Source organism: Alosa pseudoharengus, unplaced genomic scaffold (genome assembly GCF_046254945.1).
Source record: "Alosa pseudoharengus isolate Yale_2024_CS ecotype anadromous, Long Island Sound unplaced genomic scaffold, YU_APseudo_1.1 YU_APseudo_1.1_scf_14, whole genome shotgun sequence".
NCBI classification, from domain to species: domain Eukaryota; kingdom Metazoa; phylum Chordata; class Actinopteri; order Clupeiformes; family Clupeidae; genus Alosa; species Alosa pseudoharengus.
This window is the reverse complement of record NW_027468609.1, coordinates 10074870-10088148: the sequence shown is the minus strand read 5'-3', so window position 1 is coordinate 10088148 and position 13279 is coordinate 10074870. Positions and strand designations below refer to the sequence as shown.

General features: G+C 39.7%; 2 protein-coding genes across 13 annotated transcripts in view; both read right to left on the bottom strand.

Moving 5' to 3' along the window:
• Positions 1-445: 445 nt before the first annotated feature.
• On the bottom strand, positions 446-5028 carry LOC143122861 (MOB kinase activator 1B-like). The gene is made up of 6 exons (XM_076283817.1): positions 4834-5028; positions 3657-3823; positions 2232-2325; positions 1788-1921; positions 1289-1452; positions 446-1168 (listed from the first exon to the last, which is right to left on the bottom strand). The coding sequence occupies exons 1-6, from the start codon at positions 4845-4847 to the stop codon at positions 1091-1093; spliced, it is 651 nt and encodes a 216-aa protein (XP_076139932.1). The 5' UTR covers positions 4848-5028; the 3' UTR covers positions 446-1090.
• Positions 5029-5692: 664 nt separating this feature from the next.
• Positions 5693-13279, bottom strand: part of ptpn13 (protein tyrosine phosphatase non-receptor type 13) — a 52637-nt gene continuing 45050 nt past the window's right edge. For 9 of the 12 annotated variants that reach the window (XM_076283804.1, XM_076283807.1, XM_076283812.1 and 6 more), the window contains 15 exons: positions 12649-12859; positions 10795-10886; positions 10629-10687; positions 10151-10306; positions 9608-9773; positions 9422-9520; positions 9154-9254; positions 8797-8852; positions 8236-8351; positions 7903-8051; positions 7626-7716; positions 7181-7518; positions 6678-6893; positions 6497-6559; positions 5693-6344 (listed from right to left, as the gene is read on the bottom strand). In XM_076283804.1, the coding sequence (XP_076139919.1) occupies positions 6267-6344; positions 6497-6559; positions 6678-6893; positions 7181-7518; positions 7626-7716; positions 7903-8051; positions 8236-8351; positions 8797-8852; positions 9154-9254; positions 9422-9520; positions 9608-9773; positions 10151-10306; positions 10629-10687; positions 10795-10886; positions 12649-12859 (1991 nt within the window). In that variant the 3' untranslated portion in view covers positions 5693-6266. The remainder of the gene's footprint in view (positions 6345-6496; positions 6560-6677; positions 6894-7180; positions 7519-7625; positions 7717-7902; positions 8052-8235; positions 8352-8796; positions 8853-9153; positions 9255-9421; positions 9521-9607; positions 9774-10150; positions 10307-10628; positions 10688-10794; positions 10887-12648; positions 12860-13279) is intronic. The other 3 variants (XM_076283808.1, XM_076283815.1, XM_076283806.1) reach the window with 2 other exon arrangements.

Here is a 13279-nt window from a genome sequence, read left to right as displayed (position 1 = left end):
TTGGTATACACCTAAATTACACTGTAGTTCAAATGTGTAGCATTGTAATCTTACTCCTTGACAAAAACAAAGAAACAAGAAACAAACACATGACTGATATGTTTTGTCAGTTTCTGGACTCCTCATATAACTTGCTATAAATGCTTCAGTTGAGTCTTTGAACTGCACCTTGACTTATTGAATGCTTAAAAGGGAAAATGCTTTAGCTAAGCTTAAGCCGGTATTTCGTCATCATATCCCACTCATACGCACATACTCATACAACTCATTCCCAAGAAACATAGTGTTCTGATCAGAAAAGTGACCAGCACTCCTTGAGGATCACCACAATATAACCAATGCATCTCAACATGCAAATAAGAAATATGAAAGCTGTTTCAAATTAAAGGTTTCTAACACAAATGTAATCAAACAATGGACATGCCACTGTGGCCAATTATTTTAAAAAGTGTTACATTTTGTTGGGAAACACAAAGTATCTTTGTGCAAGGAGAAAACTATTAGTGTTGTTATAATTGCATAGGAAATATTGATATTTTCTAAATTCATCTTCATCCATCTGCTGTCTGAGTCACTGCATTATTTTGACTGAGCATGCCCCCCCAACAGGTAAAATATAGTAAAGATGACTGGAAAGGGCTGGTGGGAATAGGGTTATGCTAATCTACCACTAGATGGCAGTAATGTAACAACGCTTATTTAAAAGCTCTAAGAAAACTAAAGGAGGCGAGGGGACAACACCACCACAAACCGCTCAACCAAACTAAACACATTAGCTTGGTATTCTCAAAATACTATGACAGACACTGTCTGTTAAAACTAAGCCTGTGGATAAACAGGTGCCTGTAAAGACCAGTCAACCAAGCTAGCTTGAATCCTTTTACTGTTAATATCATTGACAGGCTTTTCTCTGATGTAGTGTTATTTTTTTTTGTAGTGTTACTTTTTCTCCATAGCTAGTATTATTGTAGCAATGGCGTGCGGTTGAGCTTAGATCAAGGCAGGACATCTGTACAAAGCAAAGGAGAACAGAGGGCACAGAGATCAGTTGTGTGATTAGGGGATCACTCTTTTTCTTCCCTCTCTCCATCTATCTGTCCTTCGTTGTCAACTTGTCAATCAACTCCTGTAGTGGGGCTAGTTCCTTTCGGTCAATCAGATTGAATTCCTGAAACGAAACACACACAAACGAATCAGACAACCCCCCCAAAAGATTGCACCTGAAATCACAATAGGAAACGAATGATTCTTTCAGAGAGATGACATGTGTTTGAGAAGTGTCCCTGACCTGCACAAAGAAGATGAAGTGCTTGAAGGAGGTGTTGAGATGGGCCTCTTCCTGCAGCTGCATGACAGAGTCAAAGTGCTGGTGGTAGATGTGAGCGTAGACACGGAACAAGCGCTTCAAGATGGTCTTTGCCACAGACATGAAGTTCTTGGGGAATGGCACCCCTGTAGGTTAAAAGGTGTCAAAAGATGAGAAATCACACAAAAAGATGTAATCACAAAATAATGACAAACAACTTCAAGTCGCAACAGACTATTAATTCACATTTCACAATCTGGCATGAAACATGAGAGAAACTTTGTTTCAGAAATGAACTTCATTTAAGTACATTTAATGAGACTTCTGAGAGGACGGGAACAGGGATTCATTGTACACTGCCACTACTTAGTATCCTCCTTTAAATCCCCAAAATAGAAATACTACACAATAGAAATAGAAATATCACACACAAACAGTAAGCAATGTGAGAACTGAAATTCAATTTGAGAATATTTAGTACCGATTTTAGAAGGGAATAGTGTTTCATCATCAAGTTGATCTTGCACCCAGGTCATCAAGTAGTCAATGTACTTTGGTGCGGAGCATTTAATTGGCTTTTTAATGTTGGTCCCATCAGCCCAGTGGTACTCATACCTATGGAAACAAAGTAACAGGAAACAACACGGTCGATTGAGATTGCAGACAGTGAGTCGAAACATGCATGTCTAAGGTACTGTAGGCTATATTCAAAATCTACCGAGATAAATTTCTTAATTTGCAAGTCAAGCTCATGCGTCACATTTAGAATGAAATCTTGCAAAGCCATCAGATTTCCTTAGTATATTATTGACAATATCCAACATGACCCAATCATTACAGAACAACACACAATGTTGTTCAAATTGAGGTTTCAGTGTTCCAGAAATGCTTACCAACACAGCACAGTCTTGCTGTATAAACTTACTTTGGCCCTGCAGACATAACAGGGCAGCTCTCCTCAGTGCAGAAGTCTGTTATGGTCCCATACAGCATGTTGATCTGATTGAAAAAGTCCACCGCTGGGAGTGTGTGCAACAGGGTGAACAGGGTGGAGGAGAATGAACACAAATCATTAGATGTAATACGTACTTGTATCATTTAAGAGGAATGGAGGAGCAAAGACATCAGCATCAACTATGTGCAAAACGTAGCGTTGAACTACACAGGAGCAGTGTGTTCAGTTCTAATACCAACCTAACTTCTCAATAGCTTTGCCATTAGAAGAACAACTATAGTCTGTTTAGAACTCAGGGGCTAGGCTACAACATATCAGGTTGGACATCTCCAGTTATGAGGGCCCTCTTGCTGCTGAGGGCTACACTCGGAGCACAACTCACAAGGTACTCACACCATCTCTTGGGTTATAAAGCCAGGGAGCACACATCCAGATAAAAATGGATGTCCTCTGTACATAAGCACTTGCTAAACAAATACATGTATATGACTGATGCATATGATTGCAAGAGCTGGTCAATCCTATACTTGCTAATCCATTACTGGCCTTTCTTGTTGGTAATTAGATGTGCTGGAATTAGGTTTGTGTAGTGAGTTCTTTCAGGGAGTTGGTTCTCAGTGTAGAGGCCAACAAAAAGAGGGAGATGGGACAAAGAAAGTGTTTAGAATTCACAGACTACCACGCCACTTGGACATCTATTCACAATCATAATGCTCCCACCAAGAATCAGAATCAGCTTTATTGGCCAGGTTTGCATAAACAAACATGGAATTTGACCCAGGTTAATCTTTGCTCTCAAAGTACACTCACTTAACATAAAAGAATAAAAAAAAAACATAAATAATAAAAACATAACAGTAAGAATAGAATGAAGGGCAGTAGAATATGGCTATGTAAGTATAAATACAGTATGTACATCTGGAAATAAATTGAACACTAATGGTGGGATAAGGGAGTGCAATGGGGGTGGGGGGGGGCCTTCTTGTTGTCCCTGTCAAGGTTGCCATGGTCGTGGACACCTCAACAGGCACAGGCAAGATACAATTGAAAAGATTGACTGAGATTTAAGATTAAATATAAATATAGTGCAAGGCAGTTCAGTGCAATGATAATGAATAACAATATTGTAATTGAAGATTGAAGTATACATGAGGTAGATGAACAGTGTTGATTGACTTTGTTCAGTGTAAGGGTGGGGGCTATTTCTGAGCGTACAACAGAGTGATTGCTTGGGAGAAGAAGCAAGACACACACACATTCCTCACATCAATATATTGCTCAAGACATTGTATATACTACTGTATGAAATATAATATGTGTTTGAGGTCCTGCAGACATTGAAGATTTTGCAATCTAAAAGCAAACGTGTTGAATCAAAACTCTAAAATCACTTACTGTTCACAGCCACCCATTCATTTAGGTCCTCTCCATCTGGTAGCATCACAGCCATTCGCAGGTTGCCGCTGCCAAGGGTGGCTTCTGCATGTTTTAACAGCTCATATTGATGAGACCCTTCAGGAATATTCTTCTTCGGTTTAAAGGTTTTTGACGAACGGTTTCCGCTGTTAAAATGGCAATGGTGCGATAAGTTACTGTATGAACATAAAACTAATATTGACACTAGCCTCTAACACAAACCGATGTCTACAAGTCTATGTAAATAAGGGGAAAAAACGACTATTTAGGTCCTTCTTACAAAATCAGTAACGTTACAAGTGTCGTGCTATTGAAGTTTGCTTACGCAAATCCTAAAGTGTTAACTTACAGTATCTATGGTGGTGCAAAGAGTGATTCTCTCTGTGGTGGTGTAACCTTAACGTTGAAATGAATGGCCCCAACATAGCAATGTCTAGTGCAGTGTGTGCATTTAGTTAACATTAGCAAACGTTATCACGGCTAACAACCGGCTAATGTACGCTTGGCACACCTGCCTAAAGTGTCACTGTTTACCAAGACATTCGTTTTGGTTTATGAGGTAACGTTACGTCAAGTCAATAGATGGATAAGTAGAAAGCCATCTTAATCTGCTATATTAATACGTGACAGCTAGCATTAGTCGGCTGCTGAAAAGTTAGCCAAGTCACTTCGCCAGAGACGAATACATGGTATTCTCTTACACCATAAACCCTAAATTATGTGGCCACATGCGTTTATCACCATGATATGAATGCTTATACATAGATACCAACATATGTCACATTTAGAGAGAAAGCATCGCATGGTGGAAACAAGCAAGCTAGCAGCATAGCAAGAATATAACACAGGTTCAATAGCAATGATATGGTACGTTAACGTTAGCAAAATGTAACTTTAAAAGGGTGTCAATGTTAGCTTGCATACGATGTCAGTCCAGAGTGTTTGACTAACGTTGAGTTATTGCCTCTTCTAAAATACTACTTGACAGCTAACGTTAGTAAGTCGTCATTTGATACAAATAGGCCAACTCGCGATGGAGATAACATTAGCACCTGGATGGGATCATTGATATAACGTTAACATTAGCAAAATCATGTTAGCCAGCTAACATAGCCCAGCTAAGGTTTTCGTTGCATCGAAGGCTGCTGTAACTTACAACAAGAAGCTCATTTTGCCAGTGTGCGATGTCTCCCAGGGTCCTGGCCACTTGTACACGGTAATCTTTTTTTAAAGGCTGTTGACGGGGAGAAGGAGCTCGACCCAGCCTTTGAGGAAACTATCTTTGTGAATCATGAAAGGCACCTGGCAACAAACTTCGGGCTTCGCTGGGGTAGATTCTAGTCGTCCAGAGTGTTACGTCACTCATAGGGTTTGGGTACCGGAAAGAAGGATCATCAGAAAGACTGTTCATCACCATTTTACGGGTCAGTGATGGGAAGACACACGTTTATGAAATGATAAGCACTGGCCTTGCTCTTGCTTTCAAATTATATGAAACATACCTACACGAACATGCTTTTACATATCACAAGAAAACTGGAGATAACTCCAAAGATCCCATTTTATTGCATTGTAGATTGTATCAGAGCCACTATTTTTCTTGCTACTTTGTTACATCATCACTAGGTGGCAGCATTAGATAGCTAGGTAGCCTACTCGAAACTAGGCTACTAAAACTCCTAGGACAAAATAAGGTTTTAACTTTTTTATTATTTGACCTGATTTCCTAGTAGGCTAGGCAACCACAAGTAGGTTCATGAGAATGATTGAATTCATTTTTTTTGTAGCCCAATATAAGGTTTAAGTCTAAATGGTGGCTGATGGGCCCCTTCTACAATGGCCAACTCAAATAGCTCACTGAGTTTCCATATACTACTTTAAATGATCAGGCATAGTTGGCCAAATTTAAGATTTATCTGGCACATCCATGCAGGCTTTAATCTGACACAGAAACACTTAACATATGTAAACAGAAGATCTTGCACACACACTGCAGGAAAATGTCAACAACCTGAAAAGGCATGATACTCTTTTATTTACAAATTGCAAATAGTCCAGTAATAACATTTTAAAACATATCAACAATTTCAGGAGATAAATATGTACACTTTAATGTGATTATTTACCACAGAAATTCAAGGTGATTGATATTGAGATTTACAAAGCAAATACTGTTGTCATATTCTGTCGAGGCAACTTCCAGCATTATTTAGCTTTTAAAAAGAACAAGGATAATTTTGTTCCATATAAAATAGGATTTCATTGCTAACCTCAATGGTCATTTTGTAATGTGTCCATAAAAGCACTGTTTCTTTACCAAAAAAGGTAACATAAAAAATCAATGGTTTATTGTCTTTAAAAGTAGTAGCAGCCAAAAAGAGAACAGAAGCCAAAAATACACATAATCTTCTAGAATATCTTTTGTTTCCAGAAGTTAATAATGTTGATAAGATAATCTATGAATTTGTTCTAACATTTTTCAGTCCCTGTGGACAAGGGTTGGTCTCCATCTTTACGTGAAGCTTTAAAATGCTCAAATCATTGTAACAGTCTCATCAAAGGCGCTCCAGCACAGTCAGAGTCCATCTTCTATCCTGAGATAGTCTCCTCTGCTTGAAGACATCTGAGCACATATAAAATCACCTGATAGCAGAAAATGTATTGTTCCTGTTGTGGAAAGACAAACATGGAAAAAATAAATAAAAATTCTACTGACTAGAAACTTTACACATTCAATGCACAACAAAAGCTGTTGTCATACAATGTTTGGCCATGAAAACAGATGCAGAATAGTTTTAATCATTTTATAGACAACACACCTCTGTTTGTACCATTCCTTGTCTCTGAAGCCTCATGGTACGAACCACATCTGAAATATCAAACTTCAAAAGAAAAACAGCTTTGAGCAAAACATTTCGTTATGAATTTGACTAATGAGTTTACAAAAATCAAACTCACAAAAAATAACATGCAATATAATCAGTGTCAATCATTACTTACATCGGCATCTTTGCTGATGAGCCCCAGAACCACGTCTATGCAGATCAGAGTCCCCGATCTTCCGATCCCTGCACTGCAGTGAGTGATGATGGGTCCTGATTGGTGGATGTGTCTCATGTAGGAGATGAATGTGAGCAGTTGCTCCGGCTGTGTGGGGGTTCCGTGGTCAGGCCAACCAGTGTAGTTCAAGTGCGTGACCTGCTGCACCTCGTTAGTCTAGGAACAAAATTTCTAATTAGACATTAATATGTCTACATCTACTTAACAACCTTAACTGTAAACAAATATTGTGATCATTTCAAGGAAAATAAAAAGATACCCGCACACTGTTTCTATAAGCTCCCAGAGTGGTTTATTAGTACAACGTTTCGACCAGAGGTCTTTGTCAGGTATCAAATATCTAATAGCCTTATACCCAGCACCTGTTTAAATTTGGAGATGTGCGTGCACTCCACTCTCTTTGATCATTTCAAGGAAAACCAAGACGAAGTCCAAGAAATTACCTGAGTATCTTTAACCTCAATCAATCGAATAACAAAGTTGTCCAGGTGTTGATCCTTCACTAGTGTGATCTGGAGTCTGTCATCTACCATTTCTGCTGTTCTGGGTGTATCAGGCCAGTATCTCTGGCATTTGACCTTTCCTCCTTCCACTTCCTGGGTCATCATTGCAATGACGTTTGATTTCTGTTCCCACACCATTTGCCAAAAGTCCCCAAGAGTGGTGGGTAATGGTCCTTGGCAGGCAATATACAGAAAACATTCATCCTTCACCGGCATCTTTATGAAGTTGGCATTGATGTATCCACCTTCTTTGCCAAGAAGCACTCTAGTGGTGTCGACTACAGACAAAAAGCAAGGTATTTAATGAAAATAATTTGAGCAAATTGTTGCTTCATGCTAAGACAAAATTATTGTGTGTGCACCAACATTATATGAGAATACTCACAAGGTACAATATTTTTGTAACGGTTCTTCTTTTTGTTTTCTTGTGTTTGTCCAATCAGACAGTCATCAAGAGGCTGCAAATTCTGTAAATTCTAGATACAAAAAGTATGAGAAAGTCAATGTACTATCTGTAAGATTTCACACACTCACAAATTTAGTACATTGTACATTGAAGTCAATGTACAATGTAATACATTTGTGAAACCTACAATGTGTTGAATAAAGTTTATGAGTTGGATGAGATAGCTTCAGGTTTCATCACTGGATCACTTACTCACCTCAAACTCCTGCAGGGGCACCTTCTGTTCCAGCAGACCGCGCATCATGCGCACCACTGTGTTCAGTTTGGGTCCAGTATACTGACCATCAGGGATGACCTTTACCAGAGGCAGAGATGTCAGCTCCTCTTCAGTAACAATAGGCCCATCTAATGGAGAGAGAGAGAGAGAAAGAAAGAAAATTATAAATAATCCTGACCAAATCCCTCTACAATCAATCTGAAATCAACAGTGGCAGCTCCAGTATCCATCCTTAAATGTCCTTTGCTGAGTCATGTCAGATTAAGGGATGATTATCTGCAGTTGATGGAGTATGTGAGGAACCTGACTTACCCTCTGTGAACCTGGAGTTTATATTCTCAATAGGAAGCTCATCGCTGCCCCACGTAATCTCGTCCTCCTCCTCCAGTTGTCCTTCACTGGTCTGCAGATAGCTGAGAATGGCAGATCTGAGGGGTTACAACATCATTTCAGGATTCTCAAGTCATGTCATAAGAAACAATGCAAGCTTGCACTTTGACATGAAGGTCCTGGAGACACTTGGACAAACTCATTTTGATACGCTTTCATTTAAATTTTGGGTTCTCAGTCGTGACTGATGCTTGTTTTAGGTCAGGCAAAACAGATGTTAAGCTATGCCAGCACAAAGCCTATCCTCTTAATAAAGATCCATAGTATGTTCTCCTTATTTGTAAGTAAATTATATTAAACCATTCATGTAATTATAGCCCTTACTGAAACAGTGCACCTCTACCTATACAAGTAAACTTATTCAAAACTATGCTTATAGACTTCATAAGGAGCACCTTTTCCCCCATGATATTTACAAGTAAACTTATTCAAAACTATGCTTATAGACTTCATAAGGAGCACCTTTTCCCCCATGATATTTACCGGTCATTGGCAGGGCTATCTACACTCTCTTCTTTCCAGTCTGTTCTCCTTGAGGTCTGAAAACACAAAGAAGCAACACTTGACCACTGGACTGGATTATCAATGGAGCATTAAGCCTCATGTAGACCAGATGGTGGTGGTAGACATAGCACAGCACTTCAAAACTAAAACATGTTACGAGAGAGAGAGAGAGAGAGAGAGGAAGCTAGAGAGGAGAGAAAGAAGGGGGGCAGAATGGAGAACCTCTACTCAAAGTACTTTTATGAATGCAAACTTAAGTTGTATTTTACAGCACCAAATGTTTCCATATTCATCAAATAATCCTAGTTAAGTTTGTAATTAAGTGCATATTTCTACCTCAGGGGAGTCTTCAGGCAGGGAGGAACCATCACAGTCTGTGTCCTCTGACAGATCCGTATTGCCCTCTGTCCTGTTTTCCTTTGAACCTACATCATAGTCTGTGCAAACACACACACACACACACACACACACACACACGCACACACACGCACACACACGCACATCAACAACAACAATTACCTCTGAAACAGTATCTCAATCAGGGTTGTGGGTTTCCCTGAAAGCACACTAGCACAGATAAAACATAAAACAGTGAGTAATGTACCTATGGGTGGGATGACAGGTGGATCTTTTAGGCTGCTGGACTTCTGACCATCTTCTGGGCTGTGCACTTTAGTTCGCACCCCACTGTCCTCACTTACATCTGTAACAGGTTAAATCACCACATTCTGAGCAGGTGTTGTGAGGTTTTATTCCTCTTTTATTTAAACAGAAAGAGGTACTGAAGTACCTGTGTTTCCATTGCACTTGTCTGAGCTGAGAGGCAGGAAGCCCAGGTAAGTGCTAGGGGTTTGGTCAGGAGGTCTGGACACAATCATACGGACTACACCTTTGGCTTTCCTGATGGTGGTGACTGCTTTGGAGTGAGACACTCCTGTCATCAGATCATCATTCACCTGCAGGCAAACACACAGACACACACATATTTACATTATTTGATTTATATGGATCAACAGGCAAAAGGCAACAAAGTAAGACTTAAGAGGTATGGGCATTAACCTGGTCCACATGATTGTATCAACACAGACAAGATTTGGTAATCTACTATACACAGACACACACACACACACACACACACACACACACACACACACACACACACACACACACACACACACACACACACACACACACAATCAAAAAACACCTAATCTGACAGACATGAATACCAAGAAATCTGGATTACTTCCCAAAGTTAGAAGGAGAGGGCCTGCTCTATCCATTTGTGACAACATTTTAACTGTAATAGAGTATAATAAAAATTGCAACTCACCTTCAATAGCCGGTCTCCGACCTGCAGCTCACCTGAGCTGTGAGCCACTCCTCCAGGTGTGATGGACTTGACAAAAATGCCCCTCTCTCCGCCAATGACTGAGAAGCCAAGGCCACCAGAGGGGGGCTTTTCCAGCTGCATCTGAATGAGCTGTTCCTGGAACACACACACACACACACACACACACACACAGTGCAATATAAATATAAAAAGGTCACAAATTATACAGTTCACCCAGAAAAAGCTTTGTGCAATATCAACCACAGAAACCAGAGCTGGACAACAAAAATAGCCGTAAGTCCTAATTTGGCTTGTGCTGAGGGGGATAGAGTTCTCCAAAAGAGTAGGCTACACAGTGTCTGGTCAAACACATCAAGATCAAATGTGATATCCTACATTCACTCAACTACTAAAAGAGGATTTTCAGTCTGGGACAAAGAAAAAACACTGAGCAAGAACAAGTAATTGGATTAGGTACCTCAGATGGACAGATACTGGAAAGGACTTCCAACTCGTTGCGCTCACCATGGAGATAACCTTCAAAGACAAAACCTGCTGTGAGACACTGTGCTGTGCATGTGTTGCTGACACAGCTTTGCATTGCTCTCAAAGAATACTGTACTGGCCCTGAAATCCTGACTTACCATTCATGCTATGTGGTGTGTTTGCTTTAGAGCTTAGGTTATTGTTAAGATACGAGACACTCTTTCGCCGTGGAGTCACTGGTTTCCCATCTCTGCAAAATAAAAAAGGAATGTAAAATGAAAGCAGTCCCTCATGGATCCAAGCAGTCTAATAATTACTTATATATGCTCATATATGTGTCTCATCTTATATATGCTCATATGGGTGATTCTCGAGAAACCCCAAAATCTTACGGTACTAAGGATTTGATGGTCAAATATGCGATAAATCCCACTGATTACACTATTTAACAATATAGGTACATGTGCTTAATCTTGCACACAAGGTAATTTCTCCATATTTTATTGTTATTTTGTATTTTTTATGCATTTTATGAGTAAATTATCATTACCGCAATGTGACCTGGCTCAAATCCCAAGTGTTTGATCATTAAGAAAATCTTTATCTTTTACTTTAAAATAAAATAAAGTTGTACATATATTGTTTTAAGTCCAATGCTTCATCAAAATGTGTGTTTCAATAATATTAACATTATAACGGTTATAATATATTAAAAAAAAATTGTCGTCAGTCATAGTTTTCATTACCGGAATACTTTTGAGCACTGCAATAAAAACCTATAGGAATGTCAACATGAAATTAAATTTCCCAGTAATAACAGAAGATCAAAGATGGCGTCAAGGTGAGCATGTCTCCTTTTGTCTTTGTGTTGAAATGCCATGATTTGTCTCAAAACTGTCTAAACACAACACTAATTATTCTCATTACCGAAATTAGTAACAGTTTTGTGATAAAAACTATTTTCTTAATTCAAATTTGTTAAGTAATAAGGTAATAAAACACACAATGTCATGGAGGTAATTTTTTTAGCTAGGTCATGCTAGCTAAATCTAAAATTGGCATTTTTGTGTTAGGTCGTCTCATTACCGCAATGCACTTTATCATTACCGCAATAGTTAAAGCCAATTTCGGTGATGATAATTTCAATTTCGGTAATGAAAATATTAAAGGAATTAGCATTTTTCAACGTCGTTCATGACATTAATTGCTTTTTAATAATAGACAACCTCAATGTTTTGGAGGGATATTAATGAGATCAATATCATAAAAGTTTTTTAGGTTGTTACACTGTACTTAATGAAGTAGATACATTGTATTAGAGACCCTGTTACCCTTTTTTCCCCTTTGAATCTCATGAAAGTTGCTATGGTCATATCATAGTAATGAGTGACCTACATCACGTGTAGATTACTGCCATAGACTTAAAATGTCAGATTATTGGAGTCATGGAGAGTGCATGTTCACAATTTAAAGATTGATTACTATGATGTTCCTTATCTGTGTTTTTCTTTCCATGATTGCGTTCACATTGACCAGGGGGGTATTCAAAGTATGTGGTTTAGTGTCAAACCTGGGTGAGTTAACTCAGCGTAAGTGGTAAACCTCCTAGAAGAGCTGTATTGCTTCATTCTCCTAACAAAGCAATGCCATAGGGCTCTTGTTGTAGGAGGTTTACCACTTACTCCGAGTTAACTTACCCAGGTTTGTCTCTAAACCACGTACTTGGAATACCCCCCTGGTTGGCAAAAAGTGCACAAAAGAAAGCTGCAGCAAAGGAAAGTTTGAGGAAGCACAGAGAAAAGATATACACCAACCCAGAACTTTTAGAGGAATACAGAAGGAAGGAAAGAGAGAGGTGATGGATAAGGGTTAATATGTGTGTCTCTGTGTGTGTGTGTGTGTGTGTGTGTGTGTGTGTGTGTGTGTGTGTGTGTGTGTGTGTGTGTGTGTGTGTGTGTGTGTGTGTGTGTCTGTCTGTGCTTGACATATTGGGTTTCTGCTGAAATGCTTACCTGGTGGCCTTCAGTGTGAGGTTCCTGAGTGACAGCTCCAGCAACCTGCGATTTTCGCTGAGGGTGAGGTCATGGGTTGGGGCGCCGTTGATGAAGTGGATCAAGTCCAGGGGTTTCAGGCTGCCCTCGCCTGCTGCCGCCGATCCAGGCACCACCTCCTTGACATAGAGCAATCCCAGCAGGCTATCACTACCCCCCTCCAACACCACACCTGAGGAACACACAGCCCCACGGATGAGATAGACCTCTGGGCAAACACTTCACAATAACCAAGCAACCTACCACCCACAATTAGACAGCAGCTCAGTGACACAACACCCACACCTACGTCTGTTATGAGGGGAAGGCTCGCATGGCTCTGCCTCTACTGAAAGCATCTTATTGTGTGCTGGTTCTGATAAGGTTCAGCTGTGCGTGCCTGAACACAATGCGCAGTAGTAGGATAATGAAGGGCTGCAACACCCAGAGAGGAACGTTTTAGAAGAGAAACACAGGAGTCGGGGATTAAGCCTCAGACACCCAACACAAACACACTGCGTGTGACCCATAAAGCCTGTTGACAGCTAAACTCACAGAAAGCTATGGCAACAATATAACTCTATTAAACTAAATGAAAAATGTTATATATACA